The 26,609-nt window shown below is 35.5% G+C and overlaps 1 protein-coding gene and 1 long non-coding RNA gene across 4 annotated transcripts in view; both read left to right on the forward strand.

The window, feature by feature from the left end:
- LOC125656600 (transient receptor potential cation channel subfamily M member 2-like) overlaps window positions 1–26,609 on the forward strand; it is a 79,430-nt gene that overhangs the window by 40,514 nt on the left and 12,307 nt on the right. Inside the window, exons 15-16 of the mRNA XM_056143781.1 lie at window positions 23,466–23,643; window positions 26,294–26,453. Coding sequence (XP_055999756.1) covers window positions 23,466–23,643; window positions 26,294–26,453 — 338 coding nt within the window. The remainder of the gene's footprint in view (window positions 1–23,465; window positions 23,644–26,293; window positions 26,454–26,609) is intronic.
- Window positions 492–13,325, forward strand: LOC125654140 (uncharacterized). Of its 3 annotated transcripts, XR_008796791.1 has the most exons (7): window positions 492–640; window positions 1,071–1,214; window positions 6,426–6,544; window positions 6,833–6,889; window positions 8,135–8,266; window positions 12,305–12,427; window positions 12,802–13,325. It is a non-coding gene; the product is annotated as an uncharacterized LOC125654140 (long non-coding RNA). The 3 variants fall into 3 exon arrangements; XR_008796790.1 differs by having other exon boundaries at window positions 492–1,214; XR_008796792.1 differs by lacking the exon at window positions 6,833–6,889 and having other exon boundaries at window positions 492–1,214.

A 26,609-nucleotide genomic window follows, 5' to 3' on the forward strand; every position in this document is an offset into this window, starting at 1 on the left:
TGCCTTTTCCGCAAGGAATCTTGGAGAGTTCACAGACAAGGATCTTTTTCGTGCAGAGTGGAGAAGAGTCCAGAGTTTGTCAGATCATTTTTGGAGACGATGGAGAGATGAGTACCTCACCACTCTACAAAAACGTCGCAAGTGGACTGAAGTTCGTACAAACTTGAAAAAAGGAGATGTTGTGCTTCTGAGAGACAAAGCAGTGAACAGAAACAATTGGCCACTTGGTGTTATTGAGGATACCTTTCCTGGTGCTGATAAAACTGTACGTAAAGTTCGCGTTCGAGTTGCAGGGAATAGTCTGTATACTCGCCCCATCAACGAACTTGTCTTACTAGTCTCTACTTAAGATGTACATACCAAAATTTGTCATTTTTTTAAATAGCATCTGTTTAGACACTTGTATGGAAATCTAGTCATACTTTATGATCTAGTCATCTACTTTTTATATTCATTTGGATGTATAGTGTAGTTTGTTTGTTTTGGTCATATTTGTGATATCTAGGAGATATCAGGCGGGGAGTGTACTGTCCTTCGTACGAATTTTTAAGGTACGAGTTATCAAAATAAATGCTAGAAGCCATGTGGCTGAAACATTGTTTACCTGTGGAATTTTTGGAAGTTTAAGGGAAATTACAGTGTAAGTAATTGATTGCCTTTGTAAATTTATTCTTTTACATCTACTTTATTTGATGTTTAATGCATAGTTGCAGCTTTCAACAATAATGATAGATATTTGTGGTTTTCTCTAACCTCCTGTTCTCGAAGTATGATACGCCATTGTTGTCATCACTATGTCTAGGACAATAACTTGTCTATATGTAGTTGAATATTATATGAAATTTGCATTGTTTTCTTTCTCTTCGATAAAATGATGTAAAGTAAGCTATAAGAATATGATTTCATGTTAATAATAGAATTTGAGATAGAATAGGTTGCTGTTCAAAATAATTTTCTATGGAACACCATAACAGTCATTGTCAAAGTTAGTTAATTCGTACGCTATATAATAATTAGCTCGTCTGTAATAGTTAGCACATTTTCTTATTAGTTTTTATCTTTCTTTGTAGTCTTTTACCACATGCCATCTCACATATTCGTCCTTGTCAATAAAGACATCAGTTTATTTGGACTTGGAAGTATTTTATGTAGATGCTTGGTTGTCTGACTGTCTGCTAATCACGAGACAGTACACTTATCCATGGAATTCTCAGGTACATTGATAATTTACATTTAAAGTCATTTTTGGATTGTATACTTTTAAAAAGAAAGATGTGCCCTCCACACAAACGTGGGGAGCTGTTTTAAAGTGCAAATTTTAAGATTTTGAATCATCCATTGAATGCACACTTATTTAGGATAAAAACAAATCTAGTAAGTCTGGTTTAAATTATTATATTACGATGGTCTTTTGTTACAGAAGACCTTACATTTTTCTTTTTACTTTTTAGCCGAGTTGCATAACAAATCTCTGCTTTTAAATTGGCGAATGATGGGCGTCCAGTCGGCGTCCACAATTAGCTTGTCCGGTCTCTAACTTTCATACTTTTTGGTGCATCTTTGTGAGACTTACATAACATGATCACATCCAAAAGAGGAAGGTTCCTATTTATTTTTATGTCCAAAGGTCAAGGTCACATTGTCACTAAATGCCATAGATTTGAGCTTGTCCAGTCTTTAACTTTCATCCTACTAGGGGCATCTTTGTGAAACTTGCATAACATGATCACATCCAAAAGAGGAAGGTTCCTATTTATTTTGATGTCCAAAGGTCAAGGTCACTTTGTCACTAAATGCCATAGATTTGAGCTTGTCCGGTCTCTAACTTTCATACTACTAGGGGCATCTTTATCAGATTTGCATATTTTGATCACATCCAAAAGAGGATGGTTCCTATTTATTTTGAGGTCAAAAGACCAAAGGTCAAGGTCTCTTTTTCACTATATACTGTAGATTTGAGCTTGCCTCTATCTTTTATACATGTACTTGCTGGTGCATGTTTATCAGACTTCAAATCCTGATGACATTCAAGATTCATGTTGCTTTTGAAATCCAAAGGTCAAGGTCATTATCACACTAAATACCTATTGTGGTCATTCAAAGCTTCATACTTATAAACTATATTAAATACGTGCATGTTTTTACTTTGTGAATAATTTTCCAAACTGCAACCTGGCTATATGCATCTTTGATGCGTTTTAGCGGGTTTTTTTTTTTTAGGTCAGCTGAGTAAACTCAGAAATGAAGCATAAATGGGACAAGGGGGACATAAATTGTAAATTTCAGGACTCCAGCACCCCTGAGGCCCTAGGGGCAGGGCAAAAACTGTCCAAAATTGACCAAAAGCTTTATTTTTGGTCATTATGTCATTTTCTGCTATAATTTAAGATTAAAGGAGTAGGTACGGTTTTGGCCAAATTCTGCCCGGCGTTTATGGAGGAAAATTATTTTGCGTTGCAGATGTTTTCCTGTCAAATTCCTAAAAGAGTAACTTATAGTAACTCTCAAAAGCATATGAAAATCAATTAATATAACTCATCTACGCGTATGCGTAGTGTATAATCAAATAAAGTAAGGGCCTTCAGGCTATTTGTGGTGTTTTCATGGTTTTTATATTGATAAACTTGTGAAATTGAACACCTCTTCCCTCGTCGCCAGGAATAATTTTTATATGGATTAAAAATTTACTAAATAACTTACAATTCGTCTTAGTTTCATCCCGGGCGACGATGGAAGAGGGGTTAAAATATCGATTAAAAGATGCTAACAAATTCGCCATCGTGACGCAATTTGCGTTGATCGTGGCGGTTGAAGAGGAAACGAGAATCATTTGAGTAGTAAATATATTTTCAAATAATATATGCTCATATAGTTATTTATTTAAACACATTGACATTTATTAAAATCATCATCATAATAATAAAAATCCGGATAAATTTAAGCCTATCTTACAGACCGGATGCCTTTTTAGTTGTTATGACTATATAGTGTAAACAGAACGGTGTATAAATAGCACCAACCGACGATTCGTGAGAATTCATGTTACATACCAGGCAAACTACATTTAAATAGTTTATATAACGATGGACGATTCTTTTAATAAATAATATACTCCTTGAAGATTAGCAGACGACAATATCCACCTAGGTACGTACGTACATCAGTGACGTATTTAGTGCGAGTGTAACATTTTATATTTTTCAAAGACAACAATTTATTTGTCAGAAAATTTACGATGGTTATTCACGAATATAAAATTTTACGCACACATCTATAAATATACACCGCCGCGGTGGCCGAGCGGTTAGAGCGTTTGCTCCGCATGCGGAAGGCCCGGGGTTCGAATCCCGGCCGCGACGGACCTAAGTCGATAAAACAGGTAATGACAGTTCCATCGCCAAACGCTCGGCATCAGGTGTGAATATCACGGATCCTCGGAGATGACATTAAAAACGGATGGCCGGTGGCACTGGGGGTCTTCAGTGTTCTACTATATCTGCAATGGTTACAACAATAGTTCGTTGTTTGGGGAACACTAATTCACTTTCATTTTGAAAACACAATACAAAACAAAAAAAGTTTGTGTAGCTAAGATAGGGATTAATATACAATTCTTGCAAGGCACTTTTTACTTGCATTAGTCCTAAAAGGAATATATGTTACTCATTAAAATTATTTTTAAATGGTATGATTGAGGTGCCTGAAAGATAATTTGCTCCATATGTGTTACTCGTATTACGATATGTATTTTAATTTACAATGATTGAAATTGAAATAGATTATAGGCTCATACTATTAGATCGTTTTTCAAAAAAAAAGTGGGGGGGTCACTTCTCGAAAACATATTGACAAACACAAAAATAGGGATTTTGGTATCATTGGTCAATGGAGTGGGTTGATTACATGTATCCAGTGTATCACTTAGATAGATTGTTTCTCTACTACTATAAAATGCAGTCCGGGGAAGGGGGGTTACACAAAACGAATACACAACATATGGATATATACAAATATATTATTGAGATTCGCAGTATTGAGCATTCCGCCAAAATTTTGTTTTTCTCCATTCGAGATAAATATACGATGTATGTATATACTTGCATATTGAGAAAATGCAGTTTATATTCGAATGGTTTTCTTTTATCATGGGGCGGGGGTTGGTTAGCAAGTCCTAAGTTTTATTTCTCTTATATAAACTATCGAATGATTTTTGTATTTTACAACTTTTAAGAGGGTTTCTTTGGGCAAAAGTGGATACAATGACACTAAATTGCACAAACCAAGTGTTGGGGTGTATCAGCTTTGTACATGTATCGCTCAGTTGTACAGCACCGAATACACTGACGATTTTTTTGTGGAGAAGCCTGAATAGTGGTGAGTGAGAGTGTGTGTGTGAATATGTGAATGAGAGACGGTCTGTTTGAGGCATGGTATATTTATGAGAGAGAGAGAGGGGGGATTTTGACTTAAAAAGTTTTTCTTATTTTTGTTTGTTTATTTTACGTCCTTTCGAGAACTTTTCACTCAAATTGAGAAATCATCAGCTGTATGTGAAGTACCACATATAAAACCTATGCTTAGCACTTAAGGCTATAGCATTGATTTTTTTTAACGTGCCAATACCTGTTGTGACACAGGACCTCCTTTTTTAAGGTCACGAAAAGCTGAAGATGTCTAATAGTGATGAATTCGAATTTGCGTAATTTCTATAAAGAATACGAAATAAAGAGTAGGGCAAACACGGACCCCTGGACACAGTAGAGGTGGCATCAGGTGTTTATCTGAAAGACCCGTGATTCTCACTTTTGTCGAGCGTTTGTCGAAGAGCACATGTATGTCTACGTCTCAGGTTCGATGTGGCATGTCATGAGCGGGGTTCGAACACACTATACCTCCCGGTTATGAAGCGAATGCCCTACCACTGATAACCGTAACCGTTTCATAATTATCTTCCCTTTTTTGAAGTTGTGTTTCTCAGAAATACTGCGGTTTTTTTCCTGAGAATACCTATGAAATGACATTTTGCTCCAACTTAATACCACGAATATAGTATTGAGAATATACATAGGGCCTATATGGAATATTGCGTATGCCACATTAAAAACAAATACCGATGAATTCTATTGTGTTCCGATTCGTGAAGAATTACATTGGTGATAACTCAAACTTCGCATAAAATTCAGTGATTTGAATTTGAGCTGCGTTTGATGTCATCATTTTTTTTTTCGAATGCACGCGAAACTCTAACAAATATAAAAAAAATCTTAAAATTCGCCACAATAAAGGAAGTTGGAGACAGAAATAAGAAATCACTGTTATGAGTATATAAATGTTTCTTTAATTAATTTGGTCTGCACCAGAAAAGCTTTCCGCGAATACATGTACCTGCAGTTTTTGCCCCTGTACGGCATATCTGATGTGGTTTCAATTTCCATTTAATACCCATTCAAATCAGTACAAAAACCAATAATTTCGCATTTATAAGAATTAATATTTCCATGTGTGATACAGTTTTTATTTTCCTACTCAAAACATCGCTTGTGGAGAACTTTCGTATATTACGTCAAAATTAACGTCAAATTTGGTGACGTCGTCAGGTTAATATAAAGTTTTCCGTTGAATATATTGCAGCTACTATGGTAGATAAAGAATAACAATGGTCATTTTCATAAATGGCACATTCTCAAATACCAGATTTAGTATTTTGGTGAATTTCCTTGACAGGGCAGATCTTGGCTAAAACCGTACCTTGTCCTTTCATAGCTTAATTGTGTATGTTTTTTTTTTCATTCAAAGAGTATTTTGAACTTGGGGATTCTTAAAAAGATATATGTGGTTATTGGTTACTCAGACTTGTCTCAATCTATATTTAACAAAAATTTTGAAGTTCTTAATTTTTAAAATAATTTATTTCATTAATTTCAGGTAGTTCAATTATGTTGTTAAAATTCTCAACCAATATAGCCCAGATCTATGGTAGAGTAAAAACTATACCTAGTACCTGTTGAAGAAAAATAGTGATGAGTTCAGTTACTGCAGCAAGGCAATATTTTCAAGGATGGCCTTGTGAAAATTTTGTTTTGCTAATATACATATATTATTATTAATTATAATCTTCATTATGATGTAAAGATGTCATTAAGTACAGTGGAACCTAGGTATCTCAAACTCATTGGGGCTGAGGAAATACAAAGGTAATGCGAGGATTCGAGACATTGATATTGAGGTTAAAATACATAAAGAGACAGTGATTGATATTCCAACTCACTTCCATATATGCATACATCATGGTATTTGAGATATTGATATTCGAGATATCAAAGTTCAACTTTATTTTAGTAAATGCTATTGCTTATTTATCTAAAATGTCACTCAGTGCTTATGATATACCTTTGGACTTTAAGGAGCTTGAAATATACTTGCAGGTGGCAGCATGAAGGAGACCCAGGTGATGATACCTGTTGATGTATATGTGATACCTGTTGATGTATATGCAGCTGATGATGTCGACATAGAAATTAATTCTGTTGATCCAAATGACAAGGTACAAAAATTCAAACTTGTTTTATTTTCTAGCGAAATAGTTTTATAGGTCAATGTGATATACCCTTAACCCCATGTATATAGAAAATATAAATACATTGGGTACTATCATTAGTGTTATGTCAAATTTTTACCATAGCCTACATATATTTGGCAGATTGAATATTCATGGGATTAGCATAGCAACTAAATCAACTGAGTCATGTCCAAATTTCTAATTTTAGAGAAGTTTTGACTAAATCTACCTAGCTTTTAGATTTATTACTAGTTCTGTATCTAATTTCTACAGGAAAGAGATGGTCTTCCTGTTGTCTTGGTACTTACAGGCTTTAATGTAAAATAAAAGGTTAGTAGCATATATTTGTGTTGGTCTAGTGATGGGTAAAAGTAACAAAGGTTGAGGTTTTGCTATAATCATTAGGAGTAGTATTCATTAGGAATACTACTCTTTGCAGTTTAACTTCTAAACTCTTTTGGGTTCATTGATTGAATATCTAAAAGTTATTTCTGTTTTGTGTAACAAAAACTGATGTTGCAGGGAAATCCTTTTTCTGCCCCGAAGGTCAAAATTTGAACAATATTGTCCATCCTGTAACTTTTCATCAACGTACCTGGAAATTCATGCATTTTTAAAAGGAATAATCGATTTTGTACGGAAGCCGATAGGTGCCAGGGTATAGAATTAATATTTATTTAACTGGCGGCTGCCACTTAATTTATGTGGCGGCCGCCACTTAATTGAACTGGCAGCTGCCACTTATTATCTGGCGACCGCCACTTTAACTGGCAGCCGCCATATAAATTAACTGGCGGCCGCCATATAAATTAACTGGCGACCGCCACTTATTATCTGGCGGCTGCCATATACATTAACTGGTGGCCACCAGTTATTTTATCTGGCAGCTGCCACTTAATTTATATATGGCAGCTGCCACTTGCAAAACCAATGTAATTCGTATCACTGAGTGATTATTTTGGAAAGATTTAGAATAGTAAGCAAACACACAGAATCGTTTTTCAAAGTGTATAGGGACAGTCGGAAGAGAATTATCTTCTACAATTGTTGACAAACAGAAAAGGAACCTAAATTGTGTCTTTTTTCCAAACTTCGTTCTCCTAAATTGGAGGGAGGGGGCTCCGCTCATCCTTAATAGGGGATCAAAGTTTTACATACAAATATATAGGGAAAATCTTTAAAAATCTTCTTCTCAAGAACCACTGAGCCAGAAAAGCGACGATTTACATGAAAGCTTCCTGACATAGTGCAGATTCAAGTTTGTTAAACTCATGACCCCCTGCGGCTAGGATGGGGCCACAATAGGGGATCAAAGTTTTACATAACTAATAAATAGATAAAAATCTTTTTTTTAAAATTTCCTTAAGAACCATTAGATGAAAGAAGTTTACATTTGCACGAAAGCTTCCTGACATAGTGCAGATTCAAGTTTGTAAAAATCATGGTCCCCCATTGATTAGGATGTAAAATCATTGGTGGGGGTACCCATGAATTCCACAAAAATTGAGGTACAACAAATTCTAATGTTTCCACAGTATTTATTTGAATAAAAGCAATTTAGGCTGTATTTTTCAGGACCAATATGAGATAAATAGTGACTATTTATCTGGAGTTGTGCACAATGAGCCAAAATTATCCAGATTAGCAAGAAATGGCAGTTTATTAGAAGAAATGAACTTCCTACTAGTTGGATTTCCTTCAACTTAGGTAGGTTGTTAATTTATATTGTTATATTCAGTAATATATTCTCACTGTATTGACGAATAGTCAACAATTGAAATGGTAGCCCATCCAAAAGATATTGACCAGTCAATATTTTTTTAATACTGACCGGATAGGAATAATATGGAGATAATATTCTGATAATTTCAATGTATTGCATCCAATTTATAGATTCGTTGACTGACGTAAATAAACCTTCACGAATCAAAAACAATGTGACATCATAATACGTAATTAGTCAAGACACATAAACAATGGATGCACAGTGCAACGATTTGCTCGCAGAATTAGCAGATACAAGGATTTGTAAATGATTGATGAGTAAAAAACCCAGCTAGTATGTCTGTAATATAATTCCTGTGAGTGAAGGAGTATTATCAGAGTCTGTTTGGGTGACAAGGATAATTTTAGAATGTGGATGGCATTGATAATGTGAGCCCCCTAATCAGTGTTGCCCTCAATTTCAGTCAAGATTTGTATAATATGTTTCTCCCAATTTTTCCTTTAATTCTTGCAGTTCTTCCAGGTATATTTGATTGACAGTAATTCTTAAAATAAAAAAATTACATATAAACTAAAATATCATTTATTCTACAATTGGTGACATATTTTAAAACAGATGTAATTCATCCATAACTAATGAGCTAGTGATACTACAATAACATTGTGCAACTGGTCCCATAATTAGTACCATACCCAACACCAAACATATTGATATCCCCCCCTTCCCCCCCAATTTTGAGACTGAAAATAACCAATTTAATCGCCATAAGCAGACTACAGTAATAGTGAAGTGTCAGGGACAAACAATTTATTTTAATTCGTTATAAACAGAATTTACTATATATCTCACTAGTTTATAATGCTTTTCAAGACTAGGCAGAATGAAACTTACTGAGCTGTAAGCATAGATTCACTAGAAGTTTGTAACTATGAAACATTGTATGAATTGACTTAATAACTAGTTACTTATTTAAGGGATAAACTGGAATAATACAATCTAGACTGCCATAGCTCCCTGTATTACATGACTCAGTTTTATGTGATCATATTTAGTCCCATCCAATGTAATATTTTACATAAAAACACTATTCAGTGACCTTCTGCCTTAGGATATGAGCAACTGTGATTTTTAGTACCAAAACGACATCTAAACTGTTTTAAGTGACTTTGAGACAAACCTATTTGTTTACTCCATTGTTCGTAATTGAAAAATGGTGTCCCAAGTTGACTAAAACATTATATTGTTTTGCTTTGTTAATTACATGTATATGAAGTCTTTACTCTTTTTCTCATAAAGGTCATTATCACGTATCCCTTAACTAGGCGTTTGATGACTCGGCAATCCAAGTACTCGTACCATGTCCTTACAATGACTTTTGTTAAACCCTGTATATACAGCAATTAATTTGACCTCTAAACAGCAATTTTTTTTTGCATAAATATCTGGACATTTGAAAAAGCACTTTTCAATTTATGTATTTATATAAAGAAATCATGTAATCAATCTGTGTTTGAAGGATATATTGGGGGATAACCAGGTATCTTAGTCAATAAATAAATATAAATGGCAAATTGCAAGTCGGACACCTGGAACATTGTTTGAAATATTTTTTTTTATGCAGTTAATGTTCAGAATTATCTTGATTTATTAGTGATGAAATTTCCTGTGAAACACTTTGTAAAAGTGTACAAAAATTGCATGGTTACAGATAACATAACCAAGATGTGCATTACCTGCCAGCCAAAAATACATTAACATACTTTTATATCTCATTTGTTTCAAGAATTTTATTAATAAAGTTGATGAATCAACTTCCCTTATACCATTTTGTAAGTAATTTTTTACAGCATAAAAGCATCTAAAATTTAAAAAATCAGTCACATGTGCATTAATTAAAAACTAGTTTTTAGATATAGATAACATTTCTGGAGTTAGTATAGCTTCCTCAGCCCTGGAGACTAGTCTTGGACTGTTTAAAAGGGACTCCCTGTCTTGTGTGACTTTTTAGGTCACCTGAATTCATTCAGGTGACCTATTGCTATCTGTTTTTGTCCGTCGTCGTTCGTCGTGCGTTGTGTGTTAACATTTGAACATTTTCAGCTTCTTCTCTGAAACCCCTAAACCAATTTCAACCAATTTTGACATATAGCATCTGTGGGTAGAGGGGAACAACAATTGTGAAATTCGTGGTCCCTGCCCCCCCTGGGGCCTGAGGGGTGGGGCAAAAACCATCAAAATGACTGTAATTTTAAAAAATCTTCTTCTTTACTCCTGGACATCAAGAAGCCAAACTGTGGGCATAATTATAATGAGCGTTGAGCCCTCTACCAAAATTGTGAAATTCATGGCCGCTGGGGCAGGGGTTCTTGTGTTAGGGTGGGGCTCTATTGGTCATATAGTGAAAATGTAGAAATTCTTTGAAAATCTTCTCTGTCTCTGGGTATTAAGTAGACAAACTAATAGCATGGTAATGATGAGCAAGGATGCCTCTTTATACCCCCTGCAACAAGTTGTGGGGGGGGGGGGTATATTGGAATCGGGTTGTCCGTCTCTCCGTCCGTCCGTCTGTAGACGCAATGGTTTCCGGGCTCTAAAGCATTATCCTTTCCACCTACCGTCACCATATGATATATATGGACTACCGATGGGATGAAGATGTTCCCTATCGATTTTGGGGTCAAAAGGTCAAAGGTCAAGCACACTGGACATCGAAGTATCAATATGGTTTCCGGGCTCTAAAGTGTTATCCTTTCCACCTACAGTCACCATATCATACATATGGACTACCCATAGGATGAAGATGTTCCCTCTCTATTTTGGGGTCAAAAGGTCAACGGTCAAGCGCACTGGACATTGAAGTAGCAATATGGTTTCCGGGCTCTAAAGCGTTATCCTTTCCACCTACAGTCACCATATCAAACATATGGACTACCCATGGGATGAAGATGATCCCTATTGATTTTGGGGTTAAAAGGTCAAAGGTCACGCGCACTGGACATTGAAGTAGCAATATGGTTTCCGGGCTCTAAAGCGTTATCCTTTCTACCTACAGTCACCATTTCATACATATGGACTACCCATGGGATGAAGATGTTCCCCATTGATTTTGGGGTCAAAAGGTCAAAGGTCATGCGCACTGGACATCGAAGTAGCAACACTCAGAAAAGAGGTAGTTTATACCTATTACCAACACCGTTTGGGAGATTGGGGTAAGCGGGGGGTATTCTTAGTGAGCATTGCTCACAGTACCTCTTGTTAAAAATTGTGAAATTCATGGCCCCTGGATCAGGGGTTCTGGTGCTAGGGTGGGGCTCTATAAGTCATATAGTGAAAATGCATTATTTCTTTGAAAATCTTCTTCTTTGTCCTTGGGTATTAAGTAGACAAACCAATAGCATGGTTATGATGAGCAAGGATGCCTCTTTCAAAATTGTGAAATTCATGGCCCCTGGGTCAGGGGTTCTGGTATTAGGGTGGGGCCCTATTGATCATATAGTGAAAATGCATTTTATTTCTTTGAAAATCTTCTCCTCTGCTGCTGGGTATTAAGTAGACAAACTAATAGTATGATAATGATGATCAAGGATGCTTCTTTCAAAACTGAAATTTATGGCCCCTGGGTCAGGGGTTCTGGTGCAAAGGCGGGGCTGACCACATAGCTATTCAATGTTTCTTCCATCCAAAAGTAAAATTCTTATATTTAAACACAAACCTAATTCAAACATTGGAAGGTTGTTACATGATACTCAGGTGACCTATAAGGCCCCTGGGCCTCTTGTTTCTTCTTAGCTTCTTGAAGGTCACATAAGACTGTGAGTCTAGACTATAGTTGTTAATATTAGAATAAATGCTATTTGTTCATATGATATAAAATTCCCAATATCTTTCTGTTTTTACATTATCTTTTCCATTTGAATGGCTATGGGTACCATTTCCAATTGTTTGAAAATAAATCATGTTTTATAGCATTTCGTTTAACAAATATTGCTAAAATTTGTTTCATATTATTTCTTCATCAGAGGTTAAGGATTTGATTACTATTCCGTCCAAGGAGATGCCAATCAGCAGTGAGTCCATCATCATCATTCCAGATGGAACGAATGAGGAAGTTAGGGCATGTCTCTTGCAAGTCCAAAAACTGAGTAAGTTTTAAATCATAGATATATGCTAATTATGTCCTATTTTTATCATTAGGTATTGTTACTATGTTCAATTTTTATTGTCTGAGCTTTGTCAGATTCAAACACAGGGGCTAAGCCCGTTTTGGGCCCAAACTCTGTGATACCATGATAAATATAGAGAGGGGTCTAACTCTGACCCAGATAAAAAAACTAACCACTTGGTCCAAATGCCAAAAAAATCTTAAACTGGGTACGCTATGCGTAATTTGTGATTTTACTTGGCATGCATAGATTAATGTTTAACTACTTGCATACCAAATTTCAAGCCACAGGTTCTTATAATAACAAAAATATACATCATTGTTCTCTTGATTTCACTTGTTTATTTTTACTAGGACATTTACCAGTCCAGGTCACGGAGTCATTTCTCGCCTATGACAGCAGCATTCATTGAAAAGGGAACATGGACTATCGTACCAAAGTACAGACCGAGAAAAAATGAAGAAAAATAAAAATACCTGCCATGTGCACACTGTTTGGCCGTTGTTGTAGCTACAGACTTATGGAAGCACCAAATTCATGTCCAGCAAACAAATCTCAACAAAATTTAAAATATCCTGTATGTGAAGGATGTTTGCTGTTACCCTGTGACTCTGAATTTTTAAAAAAAACTACATCAAATTGTTTAAAAAAATTCTTGCTATCTCCTTTGTATTTTTATACATATCTAACATGTAATGATAATAAATTATCAAAAAAAGATTAATTTATCTTCGTAAATGCACAGTTTATACAAAGACCTTATCTTGTCGATTAAAGTTTTTAAAGTTGCTTTCATAATGAATTTTTCGATTAAATGTTAACATTAAAAAATAATCCTTATATTCATTATTTGAAGTAATAAATATTAAATCTATTTATCTTATACATTACAAACTGATATTTATATCCCCCAAACGAAGTTCAGGGGGGTATACAGGAATCACTATCTGTCCGTCCGTCTGTCTGTCTGTGCAGATTCGTGTCCGAGCCATAACTTCTTTGTTCTTTGACATAGGCATACCATATTTGACATATGAGTGTATCACCATGAGACGATGTGTCATGTACCTTCATGACCTCCATATTACCTTGACCTCAAGGTCAAAATTAAAGGTTTTTACAATGGATTTGTGTCAGGGCCATGACTTCTTTGTTCTTTGACATAGGCATACCATATTTGATACATGAGTGTATCACCATGAGGCGATGTGTTATGTACCTTCATGACCTCCATATGACCTTGACCTCAATGTCAAAATTAAAGGTTTTTACAATGGATTTGTGTCAGGGCCATGACTTCTTTGTTCTTTGACATAGGCATACCATATTTGACACATGAGTGTATGACCATGAGACGATGTGTCGGGTACCTTCATGACCTCTATATGTCCTTGAACTTGACCTCGAGGTCAAAATTGATTATAGGGTTTTGACATAGTCATACCATAAGATATGGGTGTATCACCATGAGACGATGTGTCATGTACATTCATGACCTCTTTCTGACCTTGACCTTTGATCTCGAGCTCAAAATTATAGGTTTATACCATGTATTTGTGTTCGGACTATACCTTCCATTTTCTTCTACAAAGTCATACCATATTTTTACATTCAGGAAAGTGGTAATTTATACCTATTAACAACACCCTTTTGGAGATTGGGGTAAGCGGGGGGTATTCTTAGTGAGCATTGCTCACAGTACCTCTTGTTATTTTTGTACCCTAGAAAATGCTAATCCCGGAATCATTAATTTATATCTTTAAACATGTGTAAAAAGTATGGAAGACAAACTTAATTTTTGCTTGAATTGTCCTAGCTTAGCATGCATCTAGTCTAAGAATGTACTTAAGTCTTACATAAGCACGGTCTTAGACTTAAGTACCCTTTATGTTATGAGCCCCAGTTCATGAAAAATCATGGTTGGCAATTTGATTATCTTGTTATTGGACGTAAGTCATATATATTTACAAGTATCGATACTTTAACAGGTGTACCCTATGTACCCCATTGTTGTTTTAAAATTATGACGAAGATTAGGAAGTCTCCAAAGTTAGGATAGCTTTGTTAGCGCACTTATGACTAAGATATGTTGTAAGTTCGTCTTAAAACACATCTTAACTCTAGCATGCCTGATGATCGAGACAGTGACAAGAGTATCAAATACGTTTACAAATAATTAGTACTTCACAAAATCGGTAAACTGCAATTTAAAAGCTATTGTATATGATTCCTAAAAAATAAATGTCATGATAACTAGAATGACGTACCGTATTAGTTTATGATCTTTGATTTAAACCCCTATCAAATCTGCCTTGGGATGATTGTAAAATTTCTTTTAAAAAATCGAAGGAAATATTGGTAGAAATATCTGCGGAGCTTATTCCATTGCGCAGGTTAGGATCAGTTTGACCTCAGTAGACTCTGTGTACAAATGTATCAAAGCCTTCACTTGACGGTGTATATTTAAACAAAAAATGCTTTTTTTTTTTTGGTGGTTCATGCGGATATGAAGATAACGGGCGTTTCAAGAAAATAGTACATCATATAGAAGGCAGCCAATTCTTCCATATATGAAAGGTTACTACAACTACATTTGAAAGTATGACGTCAGTCTATGTACATGTACATGTAGTCCGTTCAGTCCGTGCTCTCAATGTAGGTAAAGTTTCGATCGATCACAAAGTAATCCACGCAAAGTCAACCTCAAAAGTATAAAATACGACACCATTTAACAATATAAACCATATTTATTATAATTATTTGAAAAAAAATGAACAAAATAATGCGTTTGAGGACAATTTTAAAAAAAGTTTAAGGAGTGCGTATATATCTATACGCGGACAAATAGGTTTAAACTAGTTAAATCTTGACTCGCTTTTATCAGTAGCTGTATGAACACAATCGGATTTCTTTAAAAAAAAGAGGGGAGAAAATTATCGGTAAATGTACATATAGAATTGATCTCGGTTCGCTGTATGTACATATAGAATTGATCTCGGTTCGCTGTATGTACATAGAGAATTGATCTCGGTTCGCTGTATGTACATATAGAATTGATCTCGGTTCGCTGTATGTACATAGAGAATTGATCTCGGTTCGCTGTATGTACATAGAGAATTGATCTCGGTTCGCTGTATGTACATATAGAATTGATCTCGGTTCGCTGTATGTACATAGAGAATTGATCTCGGTTCGCTGTATGTACATAGAGAATTGATCTCGGTTCGCTGTATGTACATAGAGAATTGATCTCGGTTCGCTGTATGTACATAGAGAATTGATCTCGGTTCGCTGTATGTACATAGAGAATTGATCTCGGTTCGCTGTATGTACATATAAAATTGATCTCGGTTCGCTGTATGTACATAGAGAATTGATCTCGGTTCGCTGTATGTACATATAGAATTGATCTCGGTTCGCTGTATGTACATATATAATTGATCTCGGTTCGCTGTATGTACATAGAGAATTGATCTCGGTTCGCTGTATGTACATATAGAATTGATCTCGGTTCGCTGTATGTACATATAGAATTGATCTCGGTTCGCTGAATGTACGAGTGGTTATCAAGTTCATGAACTAATGACATATAACAAAAAGTACTCGTTCGATTGCAATGAATTTTATTGTAATTTTTATTAGACATATTTTCTGTAAGTGTGGAAAGTTTCAGTGTAATGCATTCTTGTAAAAGCTTAGTATACACTTTTATATATTTCACGATCAGTTACTTCGGCGCAAACTCCGCGCTTCGGTTAATGTCATGCGACGTTATTGTGCAAAGTGGTAACGTAAGATTATTATCCATTGCTTTCTAATCCATTTATTGCTATGTCGTACGTACGAGATACTAAGTCGTATATGTACGAACAAGATACCAAGTCGTACGTACGAGTCGAGATAAGTCATTATTACGAGATAATATATCGTACGTACGAGATACTAAGTCGTACGAACAACATACTAAGTCGTAATTACAAGATAATAAGTCGTATAAACGACATATACTACGTCTTACGTACGACATAATAAGTCGTCATAACGAGATAATAAGCTGTATTTACGAGATAATAAATTGTATTTACGAGATAATAAGTCGTTATAAGGAGATAATAAGTTGTAGTTTCGAGATGATGAGTCGTACGAACGACATAATAAGTCGTAATAACGAGATAAAAACTCGTACGTACGAGAAACAGAAAGTCGTACAAACGACATAAGTCGTTATAACGAGATATTATGTCGTAATAATGAGATACTATATCGTGATAACGAGATACTAAGTCGTAATAACGGGATAATAAATCGTAGTAACGAGATACTAAATCATACGAAATAGATAATAAGTCGTACGGACGAGATAATAAGTCGTACGAACGAGATGGTAAGTCGTAATAACAAGCCGTAATAACGAGATAATAAGTCGTACAAGCGAGATACTAAGTCGTAATACCGAGATACTAAGTCGTTATAACGAGATAATAAGTCGTACAAATGATATACAGTGAGTCGTACGGACGAGATATTTTAAAAGTGGTCTTAGTGAGATAATAAGCATCAAAAATACACTCATGAACACTTTAGTCTTTTACATTTACTAAAAGCTACATATTTAAAGAGTAGGGTTTTTTACTATACCAGTACAGAGCAAGAATTTAGCATTGTCCTGACCTTCATTCCCTATGTCTCCAAAGGAAAACCGAATACTTTTGACACTATCATTTAAAGCTTTTGTAATTTCTCCAAACTTTGATGGAGAGTATGTTCATTAGAATTTTTATACGGTGCATAGACATATAACCAAGAGGCAGTAGTAACTCTTGCTTTTCATGAAAGCTTGTATGATACTTAATGATTTACTATGAACTATTTACCAATTCTCATTCTTATCAAGGTCAAGGTCCTAGAATTTGATTACAGTCATATTTTAGATTGAAAACTTTTACAATGACAGAAAACATCAAGCTTATGCTTGGTATGCTTGTGATCTTGCACCTGGGTCTTTATCAAGATTTTAAAACTTTCTCAAGAGATATTCCTGAAACTGTGACAATATGCTTGACACAAAGTACGTTTATGTTCTGACAGAGTATTATGAATCTCAAGGTGTCTAGGTCAAGTTCATGTAATTCAAATTACAGATTGTACTCATGGGAGTTGATCAAAGAAAACTAGAGCAATGCTTCTTGCTGAACAGGAACTAGGTCTTCATTAGTTTTGAGCTCATTTGAAGCTAAAAGTTTTCTGGTGTCCATTTATTTATATCTATCTGTCCATCTGTAAACTTTATGATTTTAAACTTATTTAGAGCCGAAGGGCCAACTTTCAACTAAACCTGGCACAAAACATTCATACATGTAGGTTGAGTGAAATATAATTTGTTCAACTGAAGTGTCACACTTCTGTCAAAGGAAAAATGTGCAGAGAACAGTAAAAATAGATTGCTTCTCAAGAACAATTTCATAATTTACAAGACATGCAGTATCTTCATTATACCGTATCATAAAATATTAAGTTATATAAACCACGATCTCTGGGTCCTCTAGCCCTACGTAGAAATAACAATAGATCTAGATATCTAGCCTAGCAGCTAGACTAGCCGCTACAATCTTGAACGCATCCCTGACATTAATGTGTAACTTCTTTAATGTCTTGATAACAACTGAAAGAAACTATCAGATTTTGCGTCTTTCATACCTTTCCTTAATCGTAAAGTTTAAGTATGTACTCGTAAAGTAATCGTGTCTATACGTAAAGCGTTCGTAATGACTCTGAAAAAGCGTAAAAGCGATTGTAACCCGACGTGAATGCAATCGTAAATATCACTTAGGCATTCGTAATAATCCGTAAATAACTCGTAAACTATCCGTAACATATCGTAAACTAGCCGCAAAGATTCGTTAAAAAAAACTTTTTACGAGTGCTTTACGGATTCTTACGAGCAGTTTACGTGTTCTTGCGAGCAGTTTACGATACTAAAGTCTTACGGATTGTTACAAGTTATTTACGGGTTATTTACGGAAAATGAAATCCGTGGACAATCGTGAATTTTTTTGACATGTCAAAAAATTTGCCCCTACTTTCACGGATCCTTACGAGTGTGTGCGAGTTGTGACGAGTTATTAACGGATACCGACGAGTGATTTACGAATGCTTGCGATTGACTACGAGTCTGAGATCCGTAAGGACTCGTAAGAAAAATCCGCGAGTGTGAAGGTGGTATTATGCAAAATCCGCATGGCTTCAATTTACAAAATCTGGTCCACTGCATAAGTATTTTCACCTCTGAAATCTGTTTCGCTGTCTTGTTTCAACGCCCGCTGGAACAATAACTTGAAGCAACAATCGAACACTCTCCTGATTCACAACAAAACCATTCTTGATATACTTTAGTGTAACAGTTTATATCCTTGTAACTGACCTGATTTATCAACTTGTTCCGTTATAAACATAGCCACAGCAAGAATATCCGAATAACCCTTGCGGCGAAACAAACCCATATTTGCCAAAAGACGTCTCAAGCTTTTAATACTAATCACGATCCCATTATAAAAAGCTAGCGATTGCAAAATTTCTTTGTGGTTAGATCCTAACTTGAAATAAAACTTCACAAGCTTGTCAACTGTTTCTACGCCGTCCATATTTGTTGTTTGGTGAAAGTATGTCATTCATGCGGCTTAATTATGTCGTAATAACGACTTATTATCTCATAATAACGACTTATTATCTCGTTCGTATGATTTAGTATCTCGTTATTATGACTTAGTATCTCGTTATTACCACTTAGAATCGAGTTATTACGACTTAATATCTCGTAATAACGACTTATTATGTCGTTCGAACGACTTCGTGTTTCTCGTACGTACGAGTTATTGTCTCGTTTGTACGAGTTATTACATGTATCTCGTTATTACAACTTAGTATCTTGTTATTACGACTTATTATGTCGTTCGTACGACTTATTATCCCGTAACTGCAACTTATATCTCGTTATAACGACTTATTATGTCGTTCGTACGACTAAGTATGTGTCGTTTATACGACTTGTTATCTCGTAATTACGACTTATTACATATGTATGTCGTTCGTACAACTTAGTATCTCATTCGTACGACTTAGTATCTCGTGCCTACGACATAGCAAAAAATTATATCAATTGGCAGCAATACCCTTACGTACGAAAGAAACTGGATGAAACTTCTCCTAATCATAAGAAACAAAAAGCGCTATTTCTTTTGTCTTGAAATTATTACGAAGTCGCAAAGAAATTAGTCAATCAGTATTGATCGTGCTGATATATACCCATAAGACATATAGCTATGGACATCCTATTTTTTCGTCGTCATTAATACTTTCTCTTTTTAGCTCACCTAAGCTGAAAGCTCAAGTGAGCTGTTCTGATCGCCTGTTGTCCGTCGTTTGTCCGTCTGTCTGTAAACTTTTTTTCGACTTCTTCTCCAGAACTATTGGGCCAATTTCAACCGAACTTGGCCATAAGCATCCATGGGTGAAGGGCTTTCAGGTTTGTTCAAATGAAGGGCCATTTCCCTTTCAAAGGGGAGATAATCACAAAAATGCAAAAATAGGGTTGGCTCATTTCAAAATCTTCTTCTCAAGAACCACTGGACCAGAAAAGCTGAAATTTATATGAAAACTTCCTGACATAGTGCAGATTCACGTTTGTTGAAATCATGGCCCCCGGGGGTTGAAATGGGGCCACAATAGGGGATCAAAGTTTTACATACAAATATATAGGAAAAATCTTTTTAAATCTTCTAAAGAAAGAGAGCCTCCGTGGCCGAGTTGTTGAGCATTGCGCTCAAAATCACACGGCCTCTCACCTCTGGTTGGCGCGGGTTCGAACCCCGCTCGCGCCGGTAAGTGAGAACGTTTCCCATATTACTTTCGCAAGGTCGGTGGTCTCTTCCCAGGTATATTAATTGTATCCGGGTTCTCTCTTCCACCCCCACCCCCCGAAAAACTGGGCGCCACCAAATAACTGAACAATTGTTGAGTGTGGCGGAAAACATCAATCAATCAATCAATTTTCTCAAGAACCAATGAGCCAAAAAAGCTGAGATTTACATGAAAGCTTACATTCCTGACATAGTGCAGATTCAAGTTTGTTAAAATCATGGCCCCCGGGGGTTGGATGGGGCCACAATAAGGATCAAAGTTCTGCATGTGAATATATAGGAAAAATCTTTAAATATGAGACAAGGTGACTCAGGTGAGTGATGTGACCCAATGACCTCTTGTTTCCTTAAAGTGTTTAAGCCTTCTAATAATTAGAGTTTGGAACACTTGATATGATACACCAGATTCGCAAAACTGATAAACAGTTTCTGTTGGTCAATTTCCAAATTTAAGACAAATGTTAATTACGCTGCGGAAAAATACACTGTCCGCCATCGTCATTTTTTGTATACAATGTTTAGAACTTCATTTACGCAATCGACCAAAAATCCTTAGAAACGGTTGAAATAACGTTAAAATTTGCAGCAGTATGTATAATTGTACTACATTATATTTCTAGAGATTCACGAACCTTTATCAAAAGATATAAATATCATTTCTTGATCCTTATAAAAAGCAGAGTACTAGTGTCTTATATAATTTTAGGGTTGTGCCGTGTCGACGTATTGCCCGGTGTTTTATCATTAATAATACTTAATTAATGAATGAATATCGTATATATAAGTGAAACTTGTGTATATCTATAAGTATGCCAAATTTCATTCTTGTAGCTTTGCCGATGATGATTTTATAGCATCAGTCCACGAACATTTTGATTACCATAACCCCTCATAAACTGATTTTCAAAGTCTTCATTTGATGGTGTGTGTATCATTTTGACATCAATTGACTGTGTGTATATCAAAGCCTCATCTGATGGTGTGTATATCAATTTGACATCAGTTGACTGTGTGTATATGAAAGTCCTCATTTGCAGGTGTGTGTATCGATTTGACCTCAGTTGACTGTGTGTATATCAAAGTCCTCATTTGCAGGTGTGTGTATCAATTTGACATCAGTTGACTGTGTGTATATCAAAGTCCTCATTTGACGGTGTGTGTATCAATTTGATCCCAGTTGATTGTGTGTATATGAAAGTCCTCATTTTACGGTGTGTGTATCATTTTGACCTCAGTTGACTGTGTCTATATCAAAGTCCTCATTTGTAGGTGTGTGTATCAATTTGACCTCAGTTGACTGTGTGTATATCAAAGTCCTCATTTGCAGGTGTGTGTGTATCAATTTGACCTCAGTTGACTGTGTGTATATCAAAGTCCTCATTTGCAGGTGTGTATGTATCAATTTGACCTCAGTTGACTGTGTGTATATCAAAGTCCTCATTTGCAGGTGTGTGTATCAATTTGACCTCAGTTGACTGTGTGTATATTACAGTCTTCATTTGACGGTGTGTATGAATTGATCTCAGTTGAGTGTATGTATATATTAAATTGTTTTGCCTCGGACTAGAATGACGTTCTGTCATTAATTAAAATGCGTCACGTGATTGACGTCTAAATTTTTGTAGTAACTGTTGGCGAGTGGCGAAATTTAGCAACTTTCTTATATATAACATGAAAAGGTTTTGGTCATCAACAAAACAAAACTCTTATTAAGTATGTTATTCTCTATGAAAAAATGTCAGTAACAAACCTAAAAAGTAATAGTCTTCATTTGATGGTGTGTGTATCGATTTGACCTCAATAGACTAAGGTGATCAAATCCTCTTACACGGTGTCATCAGTTAAATGTTTGGATTGTTTCAAAGTGAATATATACTTATTTGACACTCTCTCTACTAAAGTTGTCTGTTAATGTCATATCTATATCGGATCATTGTTAAAATCCTTCTGATGTTTATGTCAGGAGAATGCCGACAGATATCATGATGAACTAAAAACATTTCTGAAGTATATTAACAATATTTCAGGAAATACTCATTAAATGACATTCGACATTTGAAATTTCACAAATGTATATTGTGATTTTAAAAATCGTTCCAATATTCGAAAGAAATGAACATCAAATTTTAGAAAAATATATACATTATGCTTTCGACAAACTAAAACTGGATATGCAACATCAGCGGAAACCTCCGACGTATTTCGCATGCGCTATTCGTATAATTTATGCATGTGCAAGACTGGCCGTGGAGATGCAGCGTGAAGGGAATGTCGACATCTACTTGAATTTTCAAGTTTAATGCAACTATTCTGTGTTACAAAAATCCTTTCATTGTCTATTCGTTGTCCTGACAACTTCATGATTTTTCTCTAAAAGGAAAATACTGCAGCATTGCTAAATACCTATGCTTAAGTTTACGCATATAAATTTCTCAAACTTTTAAATTTCCTCGGGGAGAGACCGGGCAATAAAGTCAATAGTTATTTTCATTTTGCTCTTTATGATGAATATAAGTACGTTCGGTTTAAGATTTTCGTAGTGAGCTCGAAAATGTAATAGGAAAATATTCTCACTTTTATGTAAAAACTGCAAGAATGTTTTGATACAAATGAATTAGCTATTGCTATTCTGTAACGGTTTCAGTTGTCAGTATGTATATGGTGTCCTCAGTTGATTGTGTGTATATCGTTGTCCCAAGTTGGCAGGGTGTATCTGTACCGGAAGTCCTCACTTGAAGGTGCTAGGTCATATTGTGAAATACTTGTCAAATCAAAATTTGAAATAGCACATGTCTTTGGTAATATTAAAATCAATATGTAGCCAAAAAACCATTACAAAATACCAGCTAGAAAAGGGGGTTCCCATTTGCCCGTGCTGAGTTAGAGGACCCAACTTGAAGGTGCTTACGCGCGTGTGTGTGTGTGTGTGTGTGTGTGTGTGTGTGTGTGTGTGTGTGTGTTTTGGGCGTTAAGATATGTTCGATGAACATTTCTTTCTCCCTACGAAATCATAGAAAAGTTATATATTTGTTTCATTACACAACCGATTCTAATTAGTGTTGAGGTCTTTGAGTCAAATTTAGCATTTTTGTATGTTTCAGTTCATCGATACATTCGCTTTTATGGCAGTTATGACAGTTATTACAATGTGCTACAATGTTTCGTATTTCGCCATCTTGTATCATGACAATTCGGACTTCAGCTTCGATACATTAGAAAAAGTAACAAGGAACGGTTACTGGATGCTTTTTGGAGAACTTAACTTGGAAGGAGATAGGGGTAAAAATATAATACACATGATTAACATAACTGATGATACGCTAATGATGATAATACTTCTTTATCCAATTCATATCCTGTTTAGGGTTATTTGCTTTGGCTAATGATTTATTGTGGTCAGCGTTCTTTAACTGTTGTGCGTCCTTTTCAACTTTTCAAAAAACAACAGGGGATCGCAAGATATTCTGATAGAAAAATTAAACATATTAATGTCAATTGAGCAAGATATTGGGAATGAGAATGCAGTGTTCTAAATTGTTATAATCAAAAAAATTTATCTGCCCTCTAGAAATCTTATAGTTTGCAGGGATACTATATATGGCTATTGCCAGCTTGTCGGGCTCCATCTTCGCAAGTTATGTGTCAGATGAGAGTAAGCAAATTGGACACTTGGATTGCGAAGATGGTTGGGCTCTATCCAACACAATTGTAAAATCAATTGTTTCAGGGTTAGTCCACGGGAGGAAGGGCTATGTACATGTTTATCATAATATGAAAATACAACTCAACTGTATGACAAACGGGGTGATTTCAGCTTCTCCATCGTCAACTTCCCATATTTATGTAGCAATATTCCATTATCACCTGCATATGGTGTTTACATATCTCAACTGATTCGATATGCAAGAGTTTGTTCTGCGTATAGTTAGTTTTTAAATCGAGGTAAGCTACTGACAAACAGGGTGATGGTACAGGGATTCAACATTCTCGATTGAAGTCAGCATTTCGCAAATGCTATGGTCGTTATAACGATCTAGTTCGTCAATACAACCTCGCATTGGGTCAAATGCTGTCTGACGTGTTTCATACCGATTGTTCAGCCATTCTTGGCACACTGATTTTGACTGCGGATAACTCCGTTTACCTGATCAGGATATAGGTCTGACGGCGGGTGTGACCGGTCAACAGGGGATGCTTACTCCTCCTAGGCACCTGATCCCACCTCTTGTGTGTCCAGGGCTCCGTGTTTGCCCAACTATCTATTTTGTATTGCTTATAGGAGTTATGAGATTGATCACTGTTCGTTATCTTCACCTTGTATATGTTCTAGTTACTATTTTCTCTTGACCACATAGCAAACAAACTTGGGGAGATAGCATGTATTGAAAGTGTGAATTTATGACTCCTTGGCCAGGGTTCAAGACCAATGATGTGACTATGTGCCATAGCAGTATATCGAAACTCAACTCGGTACATATGCTTAGTCCTCGCTGAATACAGAACATCCATTCAGGAGATTTGGTACTGTGACATATTCTTGGAAAATGATATAGGAAAAGGTCAGCCAGCGAATTTTGAAGGAGTTGGAATTAGATATCTCAATATATTTAACTTCTCAAATATTGCATTATTTGCATTTGATATTAATAGAATCCTTCATTAGTACGAGTGTGGGATAGGGAAATTCCACGGAGAGGACAAGATTCGCAGTCTAGGACGAGGATTTGCGGACTTCTAGACAACGGATCTTGTTGCAGAGGTGCAATTTCCCTATCCCACACGAGTAAATAATGAAGGATATTTTTTTCTTACATTTTACCTACAGTTTAGTGCATAAATTTACGAGTTTTGAGAAAATTCTAAATTATCAAAATCCTCATTTGACCTTCGATGGAAAAACTAATTAGATAGGCAGAAAGAGCATACCCGAAAATGGTTTACCCTGTAAGGGTAAACTAAAAAAAAAAACAAGGCTGTTCATCAGAAAGCTATATAACACTGTAAGGGTAAACTAAAAAAAAACAAGACTGTTCACCAGAAAGCTATATACATTAAAATTTAAAGATAACAATGCAAAACATTTTGACTTCACCGTGTAAAGTAAATCTTCATCGTGCAACGTAAATCATAGAAAATACATTACGTCACAATCAAATGACGTCGCAGCAGTGTGGGATAGAGAAATATCATATGGCTGTCTCACATGGGTGAAGTCGATCTCACACTGGTGATAATGTGAGAAAACGTCATTCCAAGGGAATATCATATCACTGAAAGCAGATTTTGAATTTATATACGGAAATGTTCCCAAATAAACAACAGCTTCCAGTTCTGCAAGAAAAGATACACTTTCTGCATTAGAATATTTCTAAATTTAGTTCTCCACTAGTACTATGTGATATTAATGGATATCCTGTTGCAAACATTCCAAAATCGGTTTAAAATATTATTTAAAATGAGCATCTGTATGCTATGCTTGATGCCTCCAATAAGTATAATTTGGGTGTATATTTAGAAAGATGATACTTCGTTTGACCATCTTTATACATAAATCAAAATGCAATCCTTCATTAACTCGACCTGAATTGACTTTACAAGTGATTTATTTTTTCCGATGCCATAGACACTCTGAACAATAAACTTCCATTTCTTTTCTTTTCTAAAACTAAAACTCCAGCTCTTTCTCTTCGAATTAAATGGAAAGATTAAAACATATCTGGATTTCAGTTAAGATATTGAATAAATCAAAATTGATTGTGATAGCTTATACATGCATCGTTTGATACTTGAAGTATCGGCCATGAGCGCCCTACATCCCCTGGGCACCGTAGGCCCTGATTCGTTAGAATTGCATGAGTTCAATTTACATCAAATTTAATGTTATATTGCATTACTCATCCTTTTATCTATTTGTTTATTTCTTAAACAGTAACTGAACCTGACTGCTCATTTGATGAAGCCATATATTCCAGTGGAGCTTTGGAGAGATGTCCGTCCTCACTTGGGAGATTCTTAGCGCCATATCTGAAGGCTCTATACGTATTAGTAGCTGTAATTCTCATGTTAAACCTATTGATTGCCATGTACAGGTGATTGTTCTAGACATATCAAGTACGGATGTCCTTATCATAAATGTTTTGCAACCATATGCTTGCTTTCATATAAAGAGTATACTACTGCTGAATCAATGTCGTAGTCATGAAATTTCGTGAATAAATGAACAGTTCTGTTTCATTCATACGTAA

The sequence above is a fragment of the Ostrea edulis genome, chromosome 7, assembly GCF_947568905.1.
Source record: "Ostrea edulis chromosome 7, xbOstEdul1.1, whole genome shotgun sequence".
Lineage (NCBI taxonomy): Eukaryota > Metazoa > Mollusca > Bivalvia > Ostreida > Ostreidae > Ostrea > Ostrea edulis.